Raw genomic sequence first — 25,306 nt, 5'->3', positions numbered from 1 at the left:
AAGCGATCCATGAACCTGGACTCCTTGACTAATGTTGCAATAGACACAACTTAATGCCACTGCCCTTGCATGTGCACACACTCACCTGGCATCCTCGGCAACACTCTTCTATCTGTCTGGCCCCTGTCGACATGCATCTGAATTCAGTGTTGACCGGAGGAAGGCTGCCCACACCATCTTTTTATCAGAGGGTCCGACTTTGTTCACCTGCATGGATAGCAACAAACAATCCAAAAAAGCCCTATGCAGTCACGCGCGCTGGCTAAATGTAGACACCTGCCTACTTTGGCCAGTCATTGAATGCACCTGGCACAGGACAGATGACTTGAGCCCCTTGAATGAAATGATGGTTGTTACCAAAAACCAAGTAGGTGAATGGTTCTGTCTTGAGAGGAAAGACTTCTCTGCAAGCTTAGACATGAATTCATGGACACTTACAATTCCCTTGCTGATTTTTACCCTGCGTGTGTACACCAAGTCAAGATACAATAATGTTTCCTAGTGATCCTCCATTTCCTCTGAGCAGGTAAAGCATTGTTACCACCCAAGTCAAGGGCTAGAGACAGGTCTATTACCCAACATTTTGTTGATGATACCCCAAAGCATAAGAATAAGCACCTTTATGCCTAGCGAGCTACTTGCAACAGCACAATACAAATCTTCACCTCTACAGAGGCTGAAGAAGACGCAGGAGGGAGGAGGAAGCTAGCTTGCAGGCTGGAACCATGTCGTCTTGACTCAGTAAAGGTCTTTCCAAAGAACTCCCCCTGTTTTCATCCAATATAAATATTCTTATTGGTGTTATTTAAATGTCATTATTTCATTAAAACTTTCAGGATAGGATTGAATCAGTTTTCCTGTGGACTTGGGAGATGCAACTTAGCTGGAGCCCATGTCCTTGAGAAACATCCAGTTCTTCATGGGAGGACTTATCCCTCTCTCTTGCAATCTGGGAACGCTACTTGCCATGTTTTGTTTCATTGACTTTGCTGAATAGACCAGTTTATAATGGGCAACTGGTTAACTAAGCAAAACATCAGTTGCTACTTCTAGCCGCTGTTACATGCCTTTCCAAAAAGCAGTCATTCATTCTTGACCTAGCCTAGATCAAAGACTTGATAAACAGATTCTCATGCTACTTTTTCAGGCTACTGCTTGTGATTTAAGTCATGCGTATTAATTATTGATGAGCTATCATCTTAAGCACGTATGACTCAAAACTGGACTTTTGCTAGGTCTGTCATCTCACTAGTTGGCATGGTCTGTCAGTCAAGGACCACGTCTACAGCCTATGATGTTGGTGGGTGAAAAGTGCCTTCTTTGGGATCCTGCCTGGCATGCATGCAGACTGCATGGTTCACGCTCACACAACACTGCTGCGGTGCCAGTGGCTGCAACCTTATCGACTTTGAGGTCCTCCTCTGTAACCCAGGGGGTCCTTAAGGCTGGGTGTAAGCAGATGGCCTAGGGGCAGGTAAACTCTCCCATGTTACAGAACATTTGTTAGAGGTTGTGAGGGAAGCTCACTCTTTTAGACACATCTGCTGCTGTGAGTAACTTTTGCCTGCTCTTCCCTCAGCGTTCATATGTCCATGTCTGTGGAGGACCCAGAGGAAGCACAAGCCAAAAGGCGAAGAATAGGTATTTTATTGCATATTATTTCAGGACTACTGCGGTGTGTCTGTGCAGGATGTGGTTGCCAGAAGTGTGAAGAGTCTGGCGGTGGCAGATACTCAAAAGCAATGACACCTTCATCGTGTTTCAAATGTTCCTCCTCTTCTCCTCTCCTTACTTCCCCCTGCCTCTAACTACCTGCACACGTACCCGCAGGAGGGTGGTGGCAGAGGCTGGTGGGGCTTTTTGAAATCCTCTGGTTTCTTCTGGGACAAATGTGCCCACAGCATTCCCAGGCTGAACTATGTCCCTGTGACCCTTGCGGGGGGGGCTTGGAGCAGAGCTCCAGGTGGTTGCCCTAAAGTCAGGGAACACTTTTCATCGGGAATGTTCTCAGCAACCGTCTTGGCAGCATGGCATATGACGTGCAAGAAGCCCTTACAGGCTCCGACCGTCTGCCCGGGACTTGAGAAGATAGCTGGCATGGGTGGGCATGCAGCAAAACCCGTTTCTTTCTGATGGTTTGTCCTGCTGTTGTAGATCAGGGTGCCTGGCACCTGGGTGAGGCTGTGGACGGAGTTGCCGCTCAGGGGGAGCGCCCTTCTCAGCTGCCCGGGAGCGATGGGCAGACGTCAGTCTCTGATGGAGCTCCGCGTGCAGAGTCTGCGGATGAGGTGAGTGGGGACGCTTGGCATAACAGTGTTGCCTGTTCTGTCTTGCGGAGGACGCTGGAACCAGACGAAGGTGCAGTGCAGACTGGCTGCTCACGGGTGGGCCTAATCCAAAGTGTTTCTTTTCCTGTTCGGTGGGCCCGAACTTGGCGCCAGTACGGATCCTGTACTGGAGTATTTGTAACCGAGAAGCTGAGCATTTGCTCTGCTGCTCCTTGTTGAGGTAGACTATATCCCTCAGACCATGATTTTGTTCTCAAACTTATGCTTAAGGAATCCTTGTGCCTCCTTTCCTCCTGACTAATTCTGAACCAGAAACTCTTCTTCAAGCATATAAGAGCAGGCGGAGATGGGTGGGGAATCAGTGGGACACGTGCTTTTCCCTCTGGCGTGTGTGAAGATCCAACTTTGTAACTTCCATGTGAAGTCTCCACACTGGTGGGTGCCATTCACTCTTTGTGCACTGTGCAAAGACCCGTTGGCAAAGCAGACCTGGGAACGCCGGCCATAATCCAAACCAGCACATTGAGGTCACTGGATGAATATCATTGGTTAACCCTAGAGTGGGGGAGGCTGAGACATTTGCTTTGATCATATCCAGGTTTATTCTTAAGTCTTTCCTTTTTTTTCTTTTAAGACTCTTTCAGCCACTGCTGATCTTCTTCCTGAAAGCCTGTCAGGGTCTGCCCCTGAAATAGAAATGCTGCAACTAGGTAAGACTGACTTGAAGCCCTTATTCTCTTCCTGTTTGCCTCCTGTCTGCCGGGACTCATCCCAAGGGGCGTACAGTAGCATCACGTTTCACTTGTGTAATGCTGTTTTGAGGGTTTGAGTCCATCATAATTGCGAAAGGGACACCACCTGTATGATTGCAAAGGCCAGGCACGCTGGAGAAAGAACCATGAGGGACCAGCTCCTGTTTCACCTGTGGCTGGAGTCCTTGAAAACACTCAATGCCAGACATGAGGGTGGTCCTCCTCCTCTTCCTCCTCCCTGCCTTGTTGCAACTTAATCTTAAGGCAATGGTGATGGGGATCTGGCCCTTGGTTTCCCCTCCTGCTTGGCTAGACAGGGGTCCTGGTACAAAGTGTCCTGTTTCTAGTTAACCCCCCCTGCACAGGGGTGCCCAACTCCAATGAGTCAGTGGCCTCGAATGGTTAAATCATGGCAGCAGCAGCATTGACTCCTTCACTGGCAGTGCTGGCAGTGACTCCAGCAGCTGTGGCAAGAAGCCTTGTGGGCTGGGGCTGGATCCAGACCACGGGGCTTCTCACGGGTATCTGAGCTGGTGTTAGCAGCAAAGGAGTTCCTAGTGATGCTTTTCTTATTGCAAGTTCTTAACACTCCTCTGCTCCCCTGTCATGACCACTAATGGTCGCATCCTTTTTCCTAGAGAAGAGAATTCCTCGTGAAACCAGTGTTTGCCGAAATCAGAAGACAGCAGTGACTTCTTGCCCAGCTGTACCTTGCTTGGGGTAAAAACCTTCCTTTTGCCTTGCATAGTCCCTTCTCTGCTTTTGAAAGGATTCCCTCTGCCTCTTCTTGGAGCATGTTGCTTATCCCTGGTGTCTAGGCTTGTGTGGCTTTGTGTTCATGTCCTTAGAGAAGTGCTTATGTGCCTTTCCACCTGGGTGTCTTTATCAATGGGCACTCCACTGAACTGCATCGCTGCCGATGTGCCCCTTTTCGCCTTCTGCCAATACCTGATGCTTTCAGTCTTTAAACTCCAGCTTTTACAGACGCTCTAAGTAGTAATACATGCCTTTCTTTTTGAGCAAGCTTGCTGGCATTGCATTTTGGTGGTATTAAAAAAACAAAAGTCAACCCTCCTGAAGTGAGGGGGAAGCTCCTTGTGCAGAATGGCCCTCGGGAGGGTGTGCCACAGCCTGAGGAAGAGAAGGGACAAGCAGAGTGTGACAGGCTCCTGGCCACAGGGGCAGCTGCGACACCCCACGGTGGCCGAGCTCCTGTCCAGCTCGGACTCTAATGTTACTGTCCATAGATTGCTCTCCTGCCATGCCTTGTTTTTAATATTAAAGGTTGATTAAGGGAGGCTGCCGACAGGCCTTAGAGTGAGCCCTAAACCTCATACTTTCCCACCGGGTTACTTGTGAGCCCCACTAGCCTCAATCCAGCCCTCAGACCTGATGGGTCCCTTTCAGCCCAAGTAGGCCTCTGTAGGACACCTGTAGTGTTAAGGGAAAATTGTGTGAAAGACTCATTGACGGTGCAGGCTCTGGGCTTATATAGCTAAAGCCTGAACCATCTTCCGGTCAAGTGAGCCCCTCATCAGCTCCCCTTTGCCACCTGCAAGCAGCAGGCACATCCCAGTGCCCTGCTCACAATGCAAAGAGTAGGATGGGGCACTTTGAGAGGCCCTGAGAGGGAACATCAGGTACCATGAGAAGTGAGGTTGAAGACTGATGGGAGCTCTTGTGGGAAGAAGGTCCTGGCTGTGGGCTAGAGGGACCTTGGAGGACCTGGTACAGGGAGCAGTCTAGCAGTAGGATGCCTGCCTGGAGGGTTCTTGGAACAAAAACGATTAGGGAAGAGAAGGGTGCTTGCATGTGACCCTTCCACCTGACTGCAAGGCACTGGTAAACCTTGCACAGCTCTGTAGCACAGGGCTCTGCCCTGAATGACATGTGTGCTTCCTGAAACATCTGAATTTGAATCACGGCGATACAGGTCCCAATGTTCTGTTCTTACTGTCTCCTCTGCCCAGGGACTTCTGCAGCGAGCTAGGTCCAGAGGAGCTGCCCGGTTGGGAGCCCAGCGTTTCCAAAGCCATTGTTTCAGAAGCTAAAGGGATGAGCCGGCCTTGCTCTACTGTTGAAGAGGCAAGCAGTCAAAAGAGAGCTTTGGAAATCTGCTTGCTTCGTCTGGGTTGATTCTCCCTGAGTTTGTCTGGCGAGACACTGCCTATTGGGGGTGTCACATGTGGCCCTGAGTACAATGGAAAGGGTTGGTGGAGTGGTGTCACTGTCCTGACAATTGATGTGTCGTGTTGGACCCTTTTCCTTGCCTTGACCTGTGTAAAGATTAATTGCAAGGGTTGCAGTAAAGTGAGTGACAACTGCCTCATGCCAAAGGGATCATTTTCCCCTTCTTGTCCTCATGGGTGGGCCTCTGCCGCTGTGCCTGGCCTCTCCCTCATGCTTTATCCTGACCAGCAAACACAACTAACTGCAGCTCTTGTGGTTTTGTGTTTGCTCATTGTTGTCGAACTGATCTGTGTGGCTGCTTGCATGCTGTCCCTAATCCGGCTCCTTTTACCATATGCAAGCCTGGCCTGGGGTGAGTGGGATTTTCAACCTGGAGAGTGGCCCATTGTCCGGAAGAAACTGAAGTACAGGGGCTGCTTGAATTCTTTCCTATAATCCACTCATTTTGCTTTCAGGGATTAGGTCTGAGTGCTCCTAGTTCTCTTGTGCTTCTGTCCTTGGCTGGAGTACAACGCAGGTTTGGGGAGGTCCCAACGTAGGTTTGGGGAGGTTTGGGAGGCATTTACTTACATGCTGTTCTTTGCTTTCTCTGTCTTGTTGCACTCAGAGGAGTTAAACTGGGAGACAGAACACGTTTAGGGGCACAAGATGGGGGAGGCGCTGGCTCCAAGTCATCATTGGACAGACAGTCTCCAAACTAGCAGCTTGTGTAACAGTCATCAGATTGACCTGGCAATAGTTTTAACATGACTATTTCCCCTCCCATTAGGGTGTTGAAGGACAGGAGAGAGGAGAGTACAAACCTCCACTGGAATTTCTGAAGGAGCAGTCTTCTAGGAACCACCCCACTACCATAGCTGCAAGCCAAGACAAGTAATTACTGCTCCTAACCAGTACCTTTCCCCTTTGGGTTTAGTTTTGGAGCGTTTCTGCCACCTTTGAGCTCTTTTAGAGGGTAGATATCTGTCTGGATCACCCTCTGAAGCATTTCACATGTCACCTCTGTGCTCACACTTTCAATGTGAGAATCACCAAAGCCTGGGTGAGCTGTCACTCTGTATGCCAAGTGCAAAGAATCTGCTGCAGCCTGTTGCATCGTGTTGCTATGATGTGTTAAGCGGTTCATGGGGTTGGAGTTTTTCCATGAATGGATCAGTAGCCCTAACCCTGGTTGACCAGGTTCGGCTCCTTGTTCTGTGGTCACGCTTAACGTTCACACGCCGGGGCTGTGTGGGAAGGGTTTGCAGCCTCCTTAAACAACGTGTGAGTCGTGGTTAGTCTAACACATGTAAGGGTTCCTTCAGAGGATGTTCTGACAGCCTTTTCTCCTCTTTCTGAATCTTGCTGTACAAAAGTACTCAAGCCTGCTCCAGGAAGCCTTTTGGGGATGATTCCCACGGAGATAAACGCAAGCCTATAGGAGTAGTGCGCACATTCCCGATATGGAGGACTGGTGAGTACGTGTGAATTCCTTAAGCAGATCTGTATTGTAAATGCACAGGGGACCAAGCAGGTAGTGCTTTTTCCCTTTAGTCAGTGCCCAGGACATTGCGCACAGACAGGCAAAGAAGTGCTGCGTGGTATGTTCCTGCCTGCTGTTGCCTCGCTGCAGGTTCATCGCTTCATACCCATAGTCTGTGCTAGTAAGCTTTGCTGGTTTTACTACGCAGATCAACTTTCTTATTGTAGACACAGCTTATAGCACTGAAACTGCTTTAGCTGTCTTAGCTGAACCCAGTTGCCTAAATAAGATAAATGGCCTCGTGCTGTAGCCCTCAGCTTTGCTGGAGTAAAGTATTGTTAAATCCTATCCGGAATGAACATTATGTAATGGCAGCCATGCAATGTAGACCTGGATGATGTTGCTGGAATATGCAGTTTGTGAAGAACTGGGGAAAGCAAAGCTTGATTTTGTATCGCAGAACTGGATTGGAAGGATCCAGCAGTGGAAGAGACCTCAGGAAGTCACCTTGTCCAGCCTTGCACTCAAGTGAAAGAGATGTTGTTTAAATTGCTTTGAGGAAAAAATGCTTAGGTGTGTTCTGAACTTGCAAAAATACATAGTTCACACACATTTGTTTTACAACAATTGAGAATAGTTTTTCAGGAATAGGGTCGAGGTGGGTGGGTGGGTGTGTAAATGACCGTCTCATAGAGGAATTTTCAAAGTTCAGTTCTGCATCAAACCCTCCATAAGTGCGAGAGCTCTCATTGTTCAAAAATATTTAAATGTATTTAGAAAGTTAAAGACTTTTATACCAGTGTGAGTGTTCATTGGAAGGCCCTTTGGAGCACAATAATAAGCAGGAGAACTCATTAGCTTTCTTTCTATGGTGAAGATGCCTAACCTTGCCTTGGAGCAAGAGGTGTCATAAAACCATCCTGGCAGCGACATTTGGTCAGAGCAACAACTTTCTGTGTAAGCGACTGGCTAAGAGTCAGAAGATGCTCATGGTGTAACCTGTGAATGAGCTGCTCCCGCACTGGTACGAATCCGATAGTTGACTTTGTTTTCAGTTTGCATTTCTTGTCCTTCCATGCAGGTAGCAGAGGTCCTGAAACCGAGAGCCTGCTCGTATCTGGAGGAAAGGATGCAAGCAGGTAGGAAAGCTCTTGTGTTTGGCTCGGCATGCCTGGCTCTTGGCATCTGTGTAGAAGAAGGCAAAAACCTTCATGCTACAGATAATCTACTGAGAGTGCAGACACACATCCATTGGGAGTGCTTTCCAAAGGAGAAGGGTGGAAGAGCAGCAGCTGCTACGTTGTATTTGGGTGCCACTTGTGTCGTTCTCCTCTCAAACACAATTAGAGTAAAGCAGCAGTAACACACCTGTGTTAGGCATGAGGACTGCCATGACGGAGCTGTGTTGTCTTCCCTTCCTTCAGGGACTCAAAAATGGGTTGTTTTGATCTCAGATGGGGGGTAGTTGCAGATCTTGATGATGTAGAAGACAGCCTGGCTTTCTGGTCCTCATGGCAGTCCCAGCTTTTATCTCTGGAGTAGGAATGTGTCCTCCATTTCTTCCATGTGCACATTTGTTAGCAATGGAGGGGAGGAAGTTTTAAACGTGGTGTTCCTCCTCTCCCTGCAGGATTTACTACCTCACTCTGATACTTTGTCTATCGACTGGATCTCTGGTACAACAGAGACCCAGCTAGCTGGTGGGGACACGTGGTCCTAACTTTCCTTGCATTTACCTTTGTTCCTTCTCCTCTACTCACTCCCCCAGACTATCGGTGCTTTGAGATAGTCAACCTGTAACTCTTCTTCTTGCACATTACTGACGCACTAGCTGTGTTGATCCCTTCACAGGCAATTCCCAGCCCCCCTCAAAACTATGACCTCAAGGCTTATTTGTCATAAAAAGGTGTATATGATTTGAAACATGCCTCATTTGAAATATGCCTCATTTCTCTATCCCAGAGGTCAGAGGATACGCAGAACCCCTGACGAACCTGGATCGACAGTCCAAGAAACAAGCAGAGGGGTAAGCTTGGAAGTCCCTGTGTGTTTCCTCTTTGGATAAACTTGCCTCTTGTGGCTAAACTGTTTTCAACCATAAGTTGCCGACTTCCTCGCTGGAGCATGTCATTGAGGGACTCTGCCACGCTCCTCCCTATGGTAGGTGGCCTTTGTAGGAGTGTGGTCACCAGAATGGCACGTATTGGAGGAGAAAGGGCCTTGAATCCCAGGGCATCTCCGAGTGCGGTCTGATTCCCTTTGTGGGCTGTTCCTGTCATCAGCTGATTAGTGAAACTTTAATACCCGGAGCACTGAGTGTCATTGAGTGCAGCTGCAAAAAATAAGACAAATGATGACGCACCCTAACGAAATACGTGCTACTGAGGTTCTTTCTTTTTAACAGAGACATGCTGAGACGGATGTTTTGGAGGAGGGGTCAATTTGGTCATGCCTGGCTTCTGCCTCAGCTGGGAGGCCCCCTGCACTTGAGGTGGAAGAACAGATACGCCAAAGCTCAGACAAGACTGTAAAATACTTTCCTCAAAGGACAGAGGTACCATGCCCTTTTACATTGCCTTGCTGAGTGAGAAGATCATAAAGGGAATGGAGTGATGCAGCCTTTTTGCTGCTTATTTTGTGTTCCCCTGAAGTCTGGTGGGTTAAGAGCTTGCATCTGGCCACATACCAAGGATGAATAAACTTTGAGATCCATAGGATGTCATAGTTGCTGCGGTTAATTTAAATGTGCAGCCCTTGGCTTTGGGGACACAGGTGTATGTTGTAGACTGGTTTTAAAATTACCCCCAGGGTGACTGAAATCAGCATCTGATTGACTGATGTTTGCTTTATTTAGACCCAGCCAAAGATGCGTGCAGTAATGGCTGCATCAGCCACTGTGTGCATGTTCAGTAGGACATAGCGCTGGCCTGGTTAGAAGGGATCCGTAGGTATATGGAAATTCTGCCTCGCATAGAGCAGAAATGTGTTTCCTTCTCCTTTCTAACAACGTCTAGATGTAGCAGGCATTAGATATGCTGTAAAGTTTTCAGTGCTTTTTCTTGGCAATAATGACATCTGGGGGAACGTTTGTTCACCAGAGCGCCCCAAGGGATGACGAGGTCGAATGGTCACAAACTACTTCAAGATCGTTTCAGGCTGAACATAAGGAAGAACTTCTTTACTGTCCGAGCCCCCAAGGTCTGGAACAGCCTGCCACCGGAGGTGGTTCAAGCGCCTTCATTGAACACCTTCAAGATGAAACTGGATGCTTATCTTGCTGGGATCCTATGACCCCAGCTGACTTCCTGCCCTTTGGGCGGGGGGCTGGACTCGATGATCTTCCGAGGTCCCTTCCAGCCCTGATGTCTATGAAATCTATGAAAATCTATGAATAGTTTTTGTCCTGGGTAACACCCTTCTCAAGGAAAAGCTCTGCCTCGGGACTTCCCAGCTAGAAGCTTTCTTTGGTCTTCAGTCTTTTGAAAGACCCTTCTGAAACCAGCCCTGGTGCAGTTTCTCAAGGGCCAAGCCTCTGGCTTTCAGACCCTGCCTCGTCTATGTGCCTGGCTGTTTCGGTGATCTGTAGGGCTCTTTTTTTTGTGGTCAGCTCCCAGAAAGGGGAGGTGTTTTTCTCTTGGAAATGCTGGGCCAGAGGACCAACGTCCTAGCCAGCACAGCGGACTTCCCGGCGCCAAATAAACAGCCTTTATTGTGCCACAGCAGTTCCCTCTCTTGTTTCTCAGACTCTGCTCTGTTCTTCAGCCTGTCCACCCTGCAGCCACCCTTTCTCTCTCCCCAGCTCTCTCTGAACTTCTCTCATTCTCCTCACACCCCATCAGCCGAACTCAGGAGAAACCCATTACAAAATTAGAGCATTAGCTGGGGAACTAAAGCACTCCCAACCAAATTAAACACAATGTCCTGGGGAAGCAATGAGGGAGCAGTCTCTGTGGCCTGCTCCCAGGCCCAGATTGCCATCCCCCCACAAAGGCAAATGGGCATCTAGATGTCCTACTTACAAAACTTTTAACAGAATATATTTCCATCAACACAAGCTCACACCGCACCTGCCCAAAGTGTTCCCCAGCAGAGCTGCACACTAGACCTCAGCCCATTTTGCCTCTTCCATCCTGACTTTACCATGGTTTTTTCTTCTCTCAAGGATGTTCCAAGTGAGGAGAGAGAAAAGTACAGACTCCCATTGGTATTTCTGCAGCAGAAGCATGCTAGAAACCAGTCCACTGCCACAGCTGGAAACCACTGCAAGTAATTATTTATCACTTCAATTACTAGTAAAATAGGGGTGCAAATGTCAGCCCTCCCTATTAGGAGAGGCCAAGGGAAAATGCTCTTTTGATTGGGAACCTGGTAGCTGTTTAGTGAAAGAACTGGTTCATGCTGTCCAGAATCCTGTTGACTGGACATTGCCAAAGGACTTCAGCATGCAGCGGGACCGGTCCAGCGTTGTATGGGAAGGGGTTCCAGCCTGCTTAAGCAATGGACATGCACGTGGACTTAGTATATGTAGGGGGTCAGTCCATTAGAAGAAGTTCTGACAGCCTTTTCTCCTCTTCCTGTGTCTTGCTGTGCAAAAGTACTCAAGCCTCCTCCAGGGAGCTGCTCAAGGCTAGTGGCCATGGGGAAGGACCCATTTGCGGAGTAGGAGTGCCTCCGTTTGTGACACGAAGGATTGGTGAGTGTGGGTGTATTCCCCCAGTAGGTCTGTATTGTAAATACATACAGGCATAAACAAGTAGGCCCTCTTCAATTAGCCCCGAAGGCGCTAATTGAATTATGTGGGTGGACAACGAAATGGGTCAGTGGGGCAGGGAGATGTGTGGGGACCACCAGTCTGCCTATTCTAACTTCATGGGGTAAATTAGAGCAACAAAGCACTGTTTAATTTTGGGCAAGCTGCCTTGGTTTAGGTTACCCCAGCAGAGGCACATGGACTGGTTCTGCCCGTCAGCTGCCCCGGGGCAGGTTCCTGCCCACTGTTGCTTCACTGCAGGATCATGTGCCCCTACCCATAGTTTGTGGTAGGAAAGGTTTGCCAGATTTACTACACCCGCTCACCTTCTTATTGTAGCTTATGTCAACTGCCTGAATAAAATAAACCGGCTGATACAGTTGCTCTGTACCCATGAGTTTTTGTTGAAGTAAAAATATTGTGAAAGCCTATCCTTAAGGAACACTGTAATATCAACTGTGAAGAGTAGACCTGGCTCAAGTTGATGGAGTATGTGGTTTGTGGGCAGCCAGGCAAGGAAAAGGTTGAGCTTATACCGTTGTATAGTCAGGTGGGAAGGGACCTCAGCAATACCTCCTGATACCATAGAAATGACCTTGAGGAAAAATGCTTAGGTTTATTTATAACTTGTTGAGATACATATACACTCCTAAAGTTTTACCGTATCTGGGAGATCCTCTTCTCTATAGATGGACAGACAGACATATCTGTCAAGAATATAGAAAGGAAAATCAAGACAAGAATAGAAAGAAGAGAATTTCATTTTTGAGTGGATAGAAAAGAAAAGAAACTGCTTCTATATAGAGGCTGAGAAAATAAAACAAGACTTTATTGAATTGAAGATATTTGATATACTAGCTTTACCTCTGGGATACTTATTAAAGCAGATTTATGTATAACCCTAAATCTGATGACCAGTACTTCCTTGTAGAGCCTTGTGATATGTCCCATTTGTGAATACTTCGTGGTGGGGGAATTGTTAGAAACAAAAAAAAGGATTTTTGAGGGTGATATCTCTTAGTGAACAAATAGCATGGTTCGGCTAGATTTCAACAAGCTTTCCCAGTGAAAAAATCCTTGGCTCTTGCATATTTCTTGTGGCTCTAGTATCACTCCAGTACAAGCAGAACATATCAGTTAATTATATCTTTTGTGGCTAATGAGAAATTTAGCTTTTTTTTTTGTTCAGTTATTTTTTCTATGTAGCTGCCTCCCTGGCAAGTTGAAAAGTTGGTGTGTAACTTTTGGCAGTTTTCTCATGAAAGAATGGGCCACTGGAGATGTGTTTTGAAAGCAGGTTAGTCTTTCAACTCCAGCTGTTCAACTTCAAGTAATAATCCAGTCCTCTCTCATTACATCTTATAATTCTGCTGGTTAGGTTTGTAGCAGCGGGTGCCCTTTCTTTTCTACCTGCCATACTTAGTCATGAAACTATGGACAGTTTTTTGAAATAGTTAAGAGTCCGCATTGGAAGCTTCTTCAGGAAACAATGAGGCACGGGAAAATGCACCAGCTTTACCCTTTAGGGAAATTGTCTGAATTGGCCAGGGAGCAAGATCTGTCATAACCCCCCTGGCAGCAATATGTGGTTAGAGCACAATCTATTTCCTGTGTAAGCAAGGAGCCGAGAGTCAGACATTGCTCACGGTCTAACCTATGAACGGGTGGTCCCCATGCTGGTACCAGTCTGAAAGGTGACTTTTATTGACAGTTTCTTTTTCTCGTCCTTCCACGCAGGTAGCAGAGGTCCTGAGACCGAGACCCTGCTTGGGCCTGGAGGAAAGGGTGCGAGCAGGTAGGAAATCTCTGTTTGTCCTTCTGCACCTGGCTCACAGTATCTGCCTAGAAGAAGGCCTGGAGGAAAGGACGTAGAGCGTAATCCGGAGGGGCAGACACACATCCATTGGGAGCAGTTTCAAAAGGGGAAGGTTTTAGCGGGGAACAGCTGCTACATTCACATTGTTTAAGGATGGGAGAGAGACATACGAGGTAGCAAAACCCACCGTCATCCAGGGGTAAGTGGCACAAGAGGCAAAAGGAGGTTTTGCTCCATTTGTATTATTCTCCTCTCCTTCCCGCATCACAAGGAGAACAACGCAGCTACTGCCCTTCCTGCCCTCCTGCCTCTGTACCCTCTTCACGCGGTTAGACATGTTCCCCTTCTGCAGGCTCGGGAGCTAAAAAAGAGCCCGCTGCTACATCGTCGCTTTTTATTTCCACCCGCTGCTTTTTTCAAAGTGTAAACCGCCGGCTGGTCAGGAGGAAAAAGCCCAGTTCTTAATCTAAAAGTCTCCGGGGTAGAAGCATTTTGGTCTGTCACCAGATACCCATAAGGTTTTTTTAGTGGCATCGTCAAAAGCTTCTAGGAAGAACGAGGTCTTGCCCAGGTACATCTGCCTTGCCAGGGATACCACCTGTAGCTTATCCCTGGGATTTTGAAACAGAACTATGTATTTTGTGTTGAGGGTAATGATGCAACTCTTTTTTGTCCCTTGACAGAAAACGTTTTGAATGATATATATGATGCTAAGAGTCCTATGATGCAAAGTCTGGAGGGGAAGCATTTGTGGGGTCCTATAATGGGTCCCCAGGGTCACTGCCATCACCCCCAGTCTCAGGAGGAGGGGGAGCATTTGTGGGATTTCCAGGATCACCATCACTAGGGGGTCACTTATTGTTTCTCAACAGGCACTTAGCCCTTTGGACTGTCATATTTAAGAAGGCTCTGACTTTTTGCCCCTTGTGCCACTTACCCCTGAGATTATTACCTCCTCCCTGTGCAAAATGCGTGCTTTTGCTCCGACAATATTAAAAGCAACCTGCAAACTCTTTCTGCAATGTATGCATTTGCCTGCACCCCCAGTTGGCCCCTTCTTTTTGTTCCAACACCAGTCGTGATCTTTCGAAGCAAGATGGGCACAGTAATTATGATCTTTCAAAATCAGATGGCAGTGCTCATCCTGAGACTTCTCTAATGTACATTCGCAGTCAGTACTGAGTTTCTTATTCACAGGTCCCAAAGCACCAGCTTTAATTAATTAAGTGTTCAGTGTAGGGTACCAGAGGCTTGTCCTCTTCATGGTTCACTCCATGGAAAGCAGAATTTGGGTCTTCAGTCCAGTGAATATGAGCAAAATGTTTCTCAGGGAGTTACAGAGAGTCCATAGAATACCCTAATGCAATAACTGCTTTTAGACCACTTTCCATACACAGCTCAGTATAAAGTTCCCGAATTGTCTGGTTTATCACCTCATCTGTCCAGTCCGCACACTCATAGCTTCCTTGTCCTGGTACAGCTAGGAGACAGCCCACGCAGTCTTCAAAAGTCTCTTTCTCAAGCAATATTTCAGTATGCCATAGGAACAAACACGGATAAGAGATTTCATGAGGCTTTTATGTTCCTGCCGCGAGACGGGTCCTATTCGTTCAGTCCCTAGTCGCCTTCTAAAGGTGACAGCATCTTCTTTTGAAACACCAGACCTCTGCTTGTCACAAAACCAGTTTCTCTTTTCCAATACAGGGATTACAGGTTTGTTGATGTGCTGTCGTTCTGGTGGCATTAGAAAGGCTTCATCAAGCTGCAGAGGGATTTCAAAGGAAAAGCTCTAGTTAGCTTCTGTTTAAGGAGTTCATAGCTACTTCCTGCCCCATCAGGGTCCCCCCAAAACCCCTACCACCAACTCCCCTTAGGGCACCCACACCCACGGTTCAAGTCACTCACCAGTGCCTCTGTTCCCTCGGAGATGTCTTCTTCTCCTGCCGTGTCCGGCACGAGCCACCCCCTTCTCCAGAATCCGCAGCATCTTCTCTGGGCCTCGGGCATCTCAGGCAACCCTTGGATTCGGGGGCTACTCTCCTTGATCTCCCCCTCCTCAGAACTATCACTGCAGTCACATTTCCTTGGCAGGCATCTGGCATGCCTTGGTGGTAAGGCAGGAGCCGAGGGCCTCAGTGGTGTAGTGTAAGAATCCCAATTCACTTCCTGCAAAGAGATTACATAGTTAACACAGACCCACCCTGTTACCATAGAAAGCTGCTCCTTCCAAAAAAATCTAGAGCAAAGCCCTTGGGTTCAACTTTTCTGCCACTTCCATACTTTGCCGGTGGCTCTGATGCAGGCCATTGGTGGTGGTGGTGGGGGGGTGTCCACCACGGACCCCAGACCTGTTTTAGGAGTCTGGGAATCTGTCTCCACCACTGAGCTCTCATCCATAGTGCGGCAGAGCGATGTCTGAACAGTGTCTGAGGCTTCCACAGTGTAAGAATCCATACTTGCTTCTGTCTGCATGAGCGTGGTCCCAGAAGACACGTGGCCTGGTTTGCAGGGTCTCCCAACAGGATTTGGAAAAGAGGCATGCCAGGGACTTCCAGCTTAGGTCCCACCTCTATACTTGCTCCAATTGGTTCGGTGCCGTTCTTGGGGGAGGTCTGACGCCCCTGAAACCCCCCACCTTGCAGATTGGTCGAGGGGAGCCGGGCAAGTTGTTAGAGGGGTCACAACCCTTCGCTACCTGATAGCCCGTGCCCGTGGCTCACAACCTAGTGGGGGCTGAACTTCTGGCGTCCCAGGGTGGGCCGTGCAGCTTGCGGGGCGGTGTTTCCCAGTCAAGAAGCATGCCCTCTGATGTCACGGGGGCATGCAACGGGGCACCAGGGGTTTCTGGGACCAGGATGATGCCCAGCATGGCTGCCAGGAGGGTGGGACTTCTGATGTCACGGGGCCTGTGACGGGGCAGCAGGGGATTTTGGGGCCAACATGGCAGCCAGCACGGGGGTCTGGGGGGTGAGACCTCTGATGTTGCAAACCATGTGATAGGGGCAGGGGGTCTGGGACCATCATGGTGAACAACGCAGCGGCCACAGGCTAGGATGGCCACGGGGCAGGACTTCTGGTGTCGAGATGGTGGGTAAGGGGGCAGGGCAAGGGGGCGGAGTATCTATCAGGGGGTGGGGCTTAAAATTTGACAAGAGGTGTACCCATTATATACTGGTAGTCACCCCTTTTGGGAGTGGCTTTTCCAGTTCCCTTTCTTCCTTCTTCCCTAGTGTCTCCTGCAGAGCATCGGTCAACTCTTGGTCTTCTCTCCCAGTACTAAGGCATGAGCTGTGTTGGCCCCATAGAAGCAGCTCCCAGGGCCCTCTCACACCTCCAACCCCAAAGCATATTGTCAATGTGTGTGGTTTGAAACCCCCATTTCTCTGTCCTAGAGATCGGAGCCCACTCAGACCCTCTCCAGAACGTGGAATGACAGCCGGACAGACACACCGAGGGGTAAGCTTGGGATCCCCACGTGTTTCCTCTTTGGACAAACTTGTATCTCATAGCTAAACTGCGTTGTTAGCCATTAGCTGTGCACTTCCTTACTGGATCATGTCCCTGAGGCCCTCTGCCACTCTTGTGCCTATGCTACATGGCTTTTGTAGGTTTGCAGTGGCTTGAATGGCATCTACAGAAAGAGAAACACCCTTGCGACTCTGGGCTTCTCCATGGGCTGGTCCAACTCTCTTGGTTTTCTGGTCTCCTCATGGAGCCTGCAGTGTAAATGGGTGCAGCTGCAGAGAACAAGACAGGGATGATGCACTCCAGCAACATCAAGCTCCTTTTCTCCCGGCCACCAGCTTCATAGTTTCAGTAGATCTGAAGTTTCCAGCTGCTGGGGAGCTGCGCTTTTTTTGGACATCTGTGAACTGCCACCCCCCCTGCCTGCACCTGGGGACGTGGCCACACGCTGCTCAGCTGCACCCTGCTCTGCGCCCTGCCCTGCATGCATGCTGTGCCCTCTCATGGGCATACAAAAATAACAAATGAAGTAAAATACCATTGTTGCAGCACATTGCTACCACTCTCATGGCACAGTAGTCTCTGGGAGTCTGTGTCCGTGGGTCTACCTGTTCGCTCCTGCCAGATCCCTCGGTGCCTCACTCTTTCTCCTTAGGTAGCCAGTCAGCCCCACTCCCCCCAAAAAATTGCAAAACCAAAGCATTGCCGAGTGGACTTACTCTCCCCACAGTGAAATTAAATATTATGTACTGGGAAGGCAATCATTGAGCAGTCTCTACAGCCTGGTGCCAGGCCCAGGCTGCCATCTCCTCCTCTGGGGAAAAGCGCCTCTAAGTGTGGTACTTAATCAAACCATTGACAGCACCAATTGCCGTCAATACATGCTCACACTGAACCCTACAAAGTGTTCCCCAGCAGAGCTGCAGCCTAGACCTCAGCCCACTTTGCTTTTTTTCATCACGGCTTTAACAGGGCTTTTTTTTCCCTTCCCTTAGGGTATTCCAAGAGCGGAGAGAGAGAAATACATGCTCCCATTGATATTTCTGAAGCGAAAGCATGCTAGAAACCAGCCTGATGTCATAGCTGGAAACCACTCCAAGTAATTACTGATCATTTCTGTTTGTAGTAAAATGGCTTGAAATATGTCAGATGTCTCTTTTTGGAGAGGTCAAGGGCAAATGAGCTTTTAACGGAGAACCCTGGACTTGCTGTAGTGCAAGAACTCCTCATTGTTCAGAGTCCTGTTGACTGGACATTGTCAAAGGACTTCGGTGCTGAGACCTCCTCTGAACCTGCTGCAGTGCCTGCAGTTGTGTCACAGTGCAACATCTCTGTGGCCCTTACAGAGGCTTAAATAATGCAGCCAGGGACACTTGGCAGAGTACAGAGGGTGAATTGTAGGCATCTTTCTCTTCTCAGTTTCTTTTCCAAGCCTCTGTTATTTCTGCATTAGGGAAACTCTTCCCCTTAGAACCATGCCTACAACCTTTGGACAGGAGCAGTAAAATGTGAGACCCAAGCCTCAACTTGGGTTTCATTCAGACAAGGGAGTTCTCCAAACCTGCAACCCAATGCAGGTGGAAGCAGACATGATGTCTGAAGTGTTTCCCACTGCAGACTAACTAAGGGGCACCCATCCTGGGCACGGGTTTCAAGGGGGTGCCAGAAGAGTGCCCCGGGAAGCCTATGCTGTGGAGCTTGCTGCAGCTGCTGCATAGGCGCTAATGCTGTAGCAGCAAACTGAGCCCTGAGCAGTTTGCAGCCCTGAGTCCCTGCCAGGTTGCCAGGTGCCAAGCAGCAGTGGTCGGGGTCCTGGGTGAGGTTAGACTTGCTCAGATCTCCCCTCTGCACAGCATCCTCCTTTCCCCTGTGCTCTGCCCGGGGCACTGGGATTGTGAGATCCACCTCTGATCTCACAGCGCAGCTCTTGCTTTGGTGCGGAGGCGAGGAGTAGTGAGAAGGGGAGATGTGTGCTTTGGGAGAGCAGGCAGGAGAGCACTTGCCCTGTGCGGGGGTGTGGTTGGGAAGGCAGAGCACTATAGGATGCTGGAGGACCCAGGGATCCCCTGGCATGCTCTGAAGCATGTGCTTATACAGGAAGCCTTTCATTTTGAACCGCTGTTTCCTGTGGGGTTAGTTCTGCTGCGTTTCTGCCACTTCCGGAGCTCATCAAAGGGCCCGTGCAGCTGCCTGCCTTGCCCTGTCAGGTGTTTCAGATCTTACACCTGTCCACACCCCTTCAATGCTAGTGGAAGCAAACCCTGCCGGGTGAGCTGTTGCTCTGTCAGTGCAGTGCAGTTAGTGGGGCCAACCTTCTTGGCAGCTGTGCTACAGATTAAGCCATGTGCCTGCACCCAGTGTCACTCCAGTTCCCTTCCCCTGCCCACCCTGCTGCTCTGCTTCTTGCTCCCTGCCCAATCTGCTGTGTGCTGCAGACAGAGGCTGCCCTTTGGCATGCATGTCACAGATTGGCGCCCTGATGAAACTCTGTCACTATGCCTATGCACTGTGTTGATATCACTTATTGAAGAATCCTACCAGATCTGCATGGCTATGCTGGTCCAAAAATGCACAGGCCAGAGCTAACTGGAGTTGGTAGAAGGACAAAAGAAGTGAGAACTGACTGGCTGAGGCGGAGAAAGAATCATTGTGTAGATTTTTTAATGTTTCCATGCATGTCGCACCATCCACTTAATATGAGCATCTGCCAGAAAAAGGAGTGAAGAGATGAACTTGGCATGTGATCTTTCGGGAATGGTGCTTGTGCCAAAAAGCTTTAGCTCCCTTTTCCTCTTCTGTGAGGACAACATGCAAAGCCTCCATCTGACTTTTGTATCTGAAGTAGGGAAACCCTCCTTGCAGCATAATGTCCATATATCCTTCTGCTGCTTGAGGGTAGAGAAAGAGAATAGCTAAAACGCACAAAACCAAAATCTCAGTATTTATATCATCTGATGAGCATCCATGACAGAGTGGCGTACTAGCCACTTCTTGTTCTCCCCTGGCCTTCAAGATGTAATGAAGATCCAGGGGAGCTACAAATCTGGTGCAAAGCATATGGCAAGATAGTTACCCCTGGAAAAGGAGTTAATGACCTGATCAGGTTTTAGATGGGACAGAAAGAAAACTGGATTGTCCCAGAGAATGAAACAAGGTGACTCTTCAGTGAATTTCATATTACTGTGGTTGTGTGTGTGGGGGGGGAAAAAACCCCTAGGGCATGCAAAGTCCAGCCCATGGGCCAGATCGGGCCCTTGGTGGACTCCATTTCCCAGCAGCCCCTACCCATGTCACTGCAGCCGGTTTCCATGGAGACCCAGGAGCAGCAGTGCCCCACCAGCATGGGACCAGGTTTTCCATGGCAAGGCATGCAGCTGGGTGGGGAACTGCTCCAGGGCCGGGATCCTGTGGTGGTGACAGCATGGTCTGGATCCAAAGCAGAGCTGTGATCTGCTGCCCACATGCAGCAGATCACAGCATAGCCATGCCCACCAGCATAGCCATGCTGGGCAGGGGCGCGAAGGCAGCAAATTGCAACTCTGCCCTGGCTCCAGACCAAGCTGTCACCACTGCGTGACCCCAATCCCAGCCCTGGAGCAGCTCCCTTCCCAGCCATGCGCCTTGCCAGCACTGCTGGGGCCGGTCTCCATGGAAACCCTGGACCCACACTGTCAGGGCGCTGCTGCTCCTGAGGTCTCCATGGAAACCGGCCGCAGCAACACGGGCAGCAGTGGCTGGGAAATGGAGCCACCATGTTGCCCACCCCCGCCTGTCAACCACGTGATGGACTCAAGCCCCATCTCTTGGGATGGCTGGGGGACGAATGCAAAGTTGTGCTGGAAGGGATTCCAGGATGCCCACGCACTTTGCACATCTCGGTTACTTAATATATGTAAGGGCTGTTTTCAAAGATCGTTCTGACAGACGTTTCTCCTCTTGTCGAATCTTTCTGTGCAAAAGTACTCAAGCGCTCTCCAGGGAACCATTCAGGGCTGGTAGCCATGGGGAAGGACCTGGTGAAGGAGCAGGAGTGCCTCCACTTGCAACACTAAGGACAGGTGAGTATGCGTATTGTGGAAAAGGTTTGCTGGATTTGCTATACAGCCCACCTTCTCTTTCCAGTTTGCATCAGTTCCCTGAATAAGAAACTGTTTTGTACGGTTGCTTAGTACCTGAGGTCTTTGCTGGGGTAAAAATATCATTAAAACCTACCCATAGTGAACGCTCTAGAGTAGCACCCGTGAAGTTTAGACCTGGCTGACATTGTTTCCTACATAGCTACCTCTCTAGAAAATTGAACACTTTGGTGTCTAACTTAAAGCACCTTTTGTGTGAGAGAATGAGCCACTGAAAATGTCTTGAAAGCAGGTTACTCCCACGGTTCCCAACCTTGGGGTTGCAGTGAGAAAATGGGGTTGCAAAAGCATACAACAGTGTCGACTGATTATGACAAAAATCACAGAAAAAAAGTGGGCAATGGTGGGTTTCCCCTTGCAGGCTGGGGGGAGCTGGTAGGAGGGCGATCAGGCGGGGGTTGCCATGTTCATGTGCATGTACCAAGAGCCTTTATGGGAAGGTCCTTCAGAACACGATGGTGCACAGGAGAATTCACTACATCCTATGGTGAGATGTCTAAACTTGCCCTAGAGCAAAAGCTCTCATAAAGTCACCCTGGCAGCAACATTTGGTCAGAGCAGCATCTGCCTCCTGAATCAGCGATGGGCTGAGAGTCAGAGGCTGCTCATAATCAAACCTGTGAATGAGATGTTCCCATGCTGGCACCATTTGGAAGATGACTCTGTTTTAAATGTGTTTCTTGTCTTTCCATGCAGGTAGCAGAGGTCCTGAAGCTGAGGTTGGGTCTGGAGGAAAGCGTGCAAGAAGGTAGGAAATCTCTTTTGGCTTTGTCCTTGCGTGCCAGGCTTTCAGCACCTGTCTAGGAGAAGGCAGAAATCTTAGTGGTTTTGAGTATAATCCTGAGGGGTGGACACCCGAAAGCTGATTTGTCAGAAGTCCAATGTATCTGGTTTGAAACATGACCTGTTTCTTTATCCTAGAGAATGGAGTCCATGCAGAAGTGCTGCAGGACCTGGCATGACAGCTGGACAGACGAACAGAGGGGTAAGTGTGGGATCCCTGCGTGTCTCCACTTAAGACATATTTGTCTCTTGGAGTTTAATGGTGCTTGCAACCATAACTTGTGCCCTACCTCACCTGAGGGCATCACTGTTGAAAGCTGCTTTGCTTATACCCGTGGTGGGTGGCCTGTGTAGGAATGTGGCCATTTGAATGGGAAATACTGGAAGAGAATGGCCCTTGTGACTCAACTTCGCAGCATGCTGATCCAAATCACTCTGTGCTGTATTCTGATCAGCAGCTGACCTGTAAACTTTTAATGCACGGAGCATATAGTGTCATTGCAGAAAACAAGACAGGCAATGATGCTCCCTAGCAAAAAGTGTGCTACTAAGGTTGCTTTCTTTAACAAAGAAGAGCCGAGATGGATGTTTCGGAGCAGGTGTCATTTGGGTCAGGCCTGGCCTCTGCTTCATCTGGCAGGCCCACTATACTTGAGGTGGAAGCAGAGAGATTCCCAAGTGCTGGAAGGGATGTAGAGCACCCTTCTCAGTGCACAGAAGTAATGTGTCCTTCTCCTTTACCTTTCTGAACTGGTAGATCCTAAAGGAGCAACCGTGAAAAGGTTTTTAAGGTTATAGCAGACCAGCAGTTTTCAACAGCGGTTCCCTGAATCTGCCATGGCTGAAAGGGATCCTTAGTTATACGGAAACTGCTTCAAATTGAGCAAAAACATGTACAGTTCCTGGCAGTAGTTTTTGTCCTTCATTACACCTCTTTTGAGGTGAAGCTCTGCCTTGGGATTTCCAAAGTGGAAGCCTTCTTTGGTGTTTGTTTCCTGAAGGACCTCGCTGACTTAGCCATGGTGTCGCTTCTCAAGGGCCAAGTCTCTGGCTTGACACCCTGCCTCATCGCTGGCCCTGGTTTCCCTAGCAATCCATCACCTCCCTCCCTCCCCACAGCCCACCCGCTTTGGAGAGCTCCTTCTTTGTGGACAGCACCGAGGAAGCAGGGTGTTTGTCCTTGGAACAGGAGAGCTTGGATCGCTGACCTGTAAAACAGCACAGCAAGCAAACCGCCTTCATGGTGCCACTGCAGTTTGCTCTGCCCTTCCCCAGTCTCTGTTCTTCACTCTGTCCCGCTGCTGCTCCCCTTTCTCTCTCCCCAGCTGCCTCAAAGCCTCACTTTTGCCTCATGACCACTCAGCCAGGCTCACAACAAAACCATTACAAAATCAGAGTATCAGCCTGGGGACTAACACTCCCCCAATCAAATTAAATATTATGTTCACGTTCAGCAGCCAGGGAGCAATCTCTGAGGCCTGCTGCCAGGTGAAGACTGCCATCACATCTGTGGGGAAAGGGCACCTAGATGTGGTTACTATGGGTGGCACCAATTCACATCAACACGTGCTTATGTTGAGTCCCACAAAGTGTTCCCCTGCAGAGCTGCGGGCTAGACCTCAGCTCACTTGGCTTCTTTCATCACGGCTTTAACAGGGCTTTTTTTCCCCTTCCCTTAGGGTTTTCCAAGAGAGGAGAAAGAGAAGTACAAGCTCCCACTGATATTTCTGAAGCGAAAGCATGCTAGAAACCAGTCCACTGCCATAGCTGGAAACCACTGCAAGTAATTACTGATCACTACTATTACTATTCATAGGGCTGGAAAGTGTCAGACTTCTCTTTTGGGAGAGGCCAAGGAAAGTGATTTTTTGACTGGGGACCTGGGTGCTCCTGCAAATGGTCCATGAAAGAACTGGTCCATTTTATTCAGAATCCCATCAACTGCATGTTGTCAAGAGATTTAAACATGGAGCCTGCATCCGAACCAGCTACAGTTCATGCAGTTGTCATATCCATGGCCCTTAAAGAGGCTCCAATTATCGGACAAGGGGTACAAAGGATGAGCCATGGGAGTCTTTCTCCTCTTGTTTTTTTCCTGCTTCTCTGCTGTGTCTACATTGGGGAAGCTCTTCCTCTTTGATTCATTTCTGCAAACCACACACGGGAGCAGTAAAACAAGAGATCAAAGCCTTGACTTGTGTTTCATCCAGATGAAGGAGTTCACCAGCTGGGTTAGCTTCCATAATCCTTTTTCTTGCCTTGGTGAAATGGTTGTTGGAGTTGGGGTATTTCTATTAATGGATCAGTAACCTAATCCTGGTTGACCAAGTTAGAATCATAGAGAATTAGGGTGGGAAGGGACCTCAGGAGGTCACATCTAGTCCAACCCCTTGCTCAAAGCTGAATCATCCCCAACTAGATCATTCCACACAGGGCTTGGTCGAGCCAGGCCTTAAATATCTCCAAAGATGGAGATCCCGCCACCTCTCTAAATAATCTATTCCAGTGCTTCACCACCCTCCTAGTGAGAGAGTTTTTCCTAATATCCAACCTAAACATCCCTTTCTGCAACTTGTATTGCTTGTACATGCTAAACGTCCCACACGCCAGGGCTGTATGAGAAGGGATTTCAGCCTGCTTAGACAATTTGCACACGCTGGTTACTTTAGCACACGAAGGGGTTCTTTCAAAGGAAGTCCTGACAGCCTTTTCTCCTCTTCCTAAATCTTGCTGTGCAAAAGTCCTCAAGCCTGCTCCAAGGAACTGTTAAGCACTGGTGACTGTAGAGAAGAACATCATCGTGGAGTAGGATTGTTTCCATTTGTGCCACTAAGGGCTGGTGAGTACGCATGTATTCCAGAAGCTGGTCTGTTTTGCAAATGCACACGGGCACAAACAAGTAGTGTGTTTCCTCTCCTGGCAGTGCCAAAGGATATGATATAGACTGGCAATGAAGTGGATGCCTGATTGAACAGAGTGGGGCATGGCCTTATCACACAACAGCTTGACGTACAGTGACCCTCCGTCTGCCTATTCCCACATCTCGGGTACATGAAAGCTAAACTGCAGCAACTTTAGTGCTGGTTCATTTGAGATAAGGAGGTCTCGGTTTAGCTTTCCCCAGCATGGGCACGTGGACTGTTTCGTCACGTCAGCTCCTCAGTGGGAGGTTCATACCCACTGTTGCTTCATGACAGGTTCCTTTGTCCATACACATTGTCTGTCCCAGGAAAGGCATGCTGATTTTACCAAAATGGCCAACCTTCTTATTTCGGACAGAGCTTATAGCACTGAAATTGCTTTAGCTGGTGTAACTTATGTCGGTTGCCTGATTTAAAAAAAAAAAATCTTCGGCAGTTGCTCTCTCCTCATTGAATTTTGCTGAAGTAAAATCTGAAACCCCACCCTTTGTGCACACTCCCTAACAGCAACGGTGAAGTGTAGACCTGGTTTAAGTTCTTGGCATGTTTCCATTGTGAGGAGCCAGACAAAGCAAAGAGTGAGCTTGTATCAGAGAGCAGTCTGGTTGGAAGGAACCTGAGGAAATCATTTAAGATACAATTTAATTTGCCTTGAAGAAGATGCTTAGCTCTGATTATTACTTATTATGATACATACTGCATACACATTGTTTTACCACATTTGAGAGGACTTTTCAAAAGCC

The 25,306-nt window shown here is 48.8% G+C and overlaps 1 protein-coding gene across 1 annotated transcript in view; it reads left to right on the top strand.

The window, feature by feature from the left end:
* Positions 1–13,222: 13,222 nt before the first annotated feature.
* LOC112551423 (sentrin-specific protease 2-like) overlaps positions 13,223–25,306 on the top strand; it is a 25,395-nt gene continuing 13,311 nt past the window's right edge. The window contains exons 1-8 of the mRNA XM_025212429.1: positions 13,223–13,237; positions 16,651–16,714; positions 17,719–17,822; positions 20,684–20,781; positions 21,556–21,607; positions 21,781–21,844; positions 23,322–23,425; positions 24,384–24,508. Of these exons, the coding sequence (XP_025068214.1) occupies positions 16,688–16,714; positions 17,719–17,822; positions 20,684–20,781; positions 21,556–21,607; positions 21,781–21,844; positions 23,322–23,425; positions 24,384–24,508 (574 nt within the window). The 5' untranslated portion in view covers positions 13,223–13,237; positions 16,651–16,687. The remainder of the gene's footprint in view (positions 13,238–16,650; positions 16,715–17,718; positions 17,823–20,683; positions 20,782–21,555; positions 21,608–21,780; positions 21,845–23,321; positions 23,426–24,383; positions 24,509–25,306) is intronic.

This window comes from Alligator sinensis, unplaced genomic scaffold (genome assembly GCF_000455745.1).
Source record: "Alligator sinensis unplaced genomic scaffold, ASM45574v1 scaffold1329_1, whole genome shotgun sequence".
Classification (NCBI taxonomy): Eukaryota; Metazoa; Chordata; order Crocodylia; family Alligatoridae; genus Alligator; species Alligator sinensis.
This window is presented reverse-complemented; position numbering and strand designations above follow the sequence as displayed.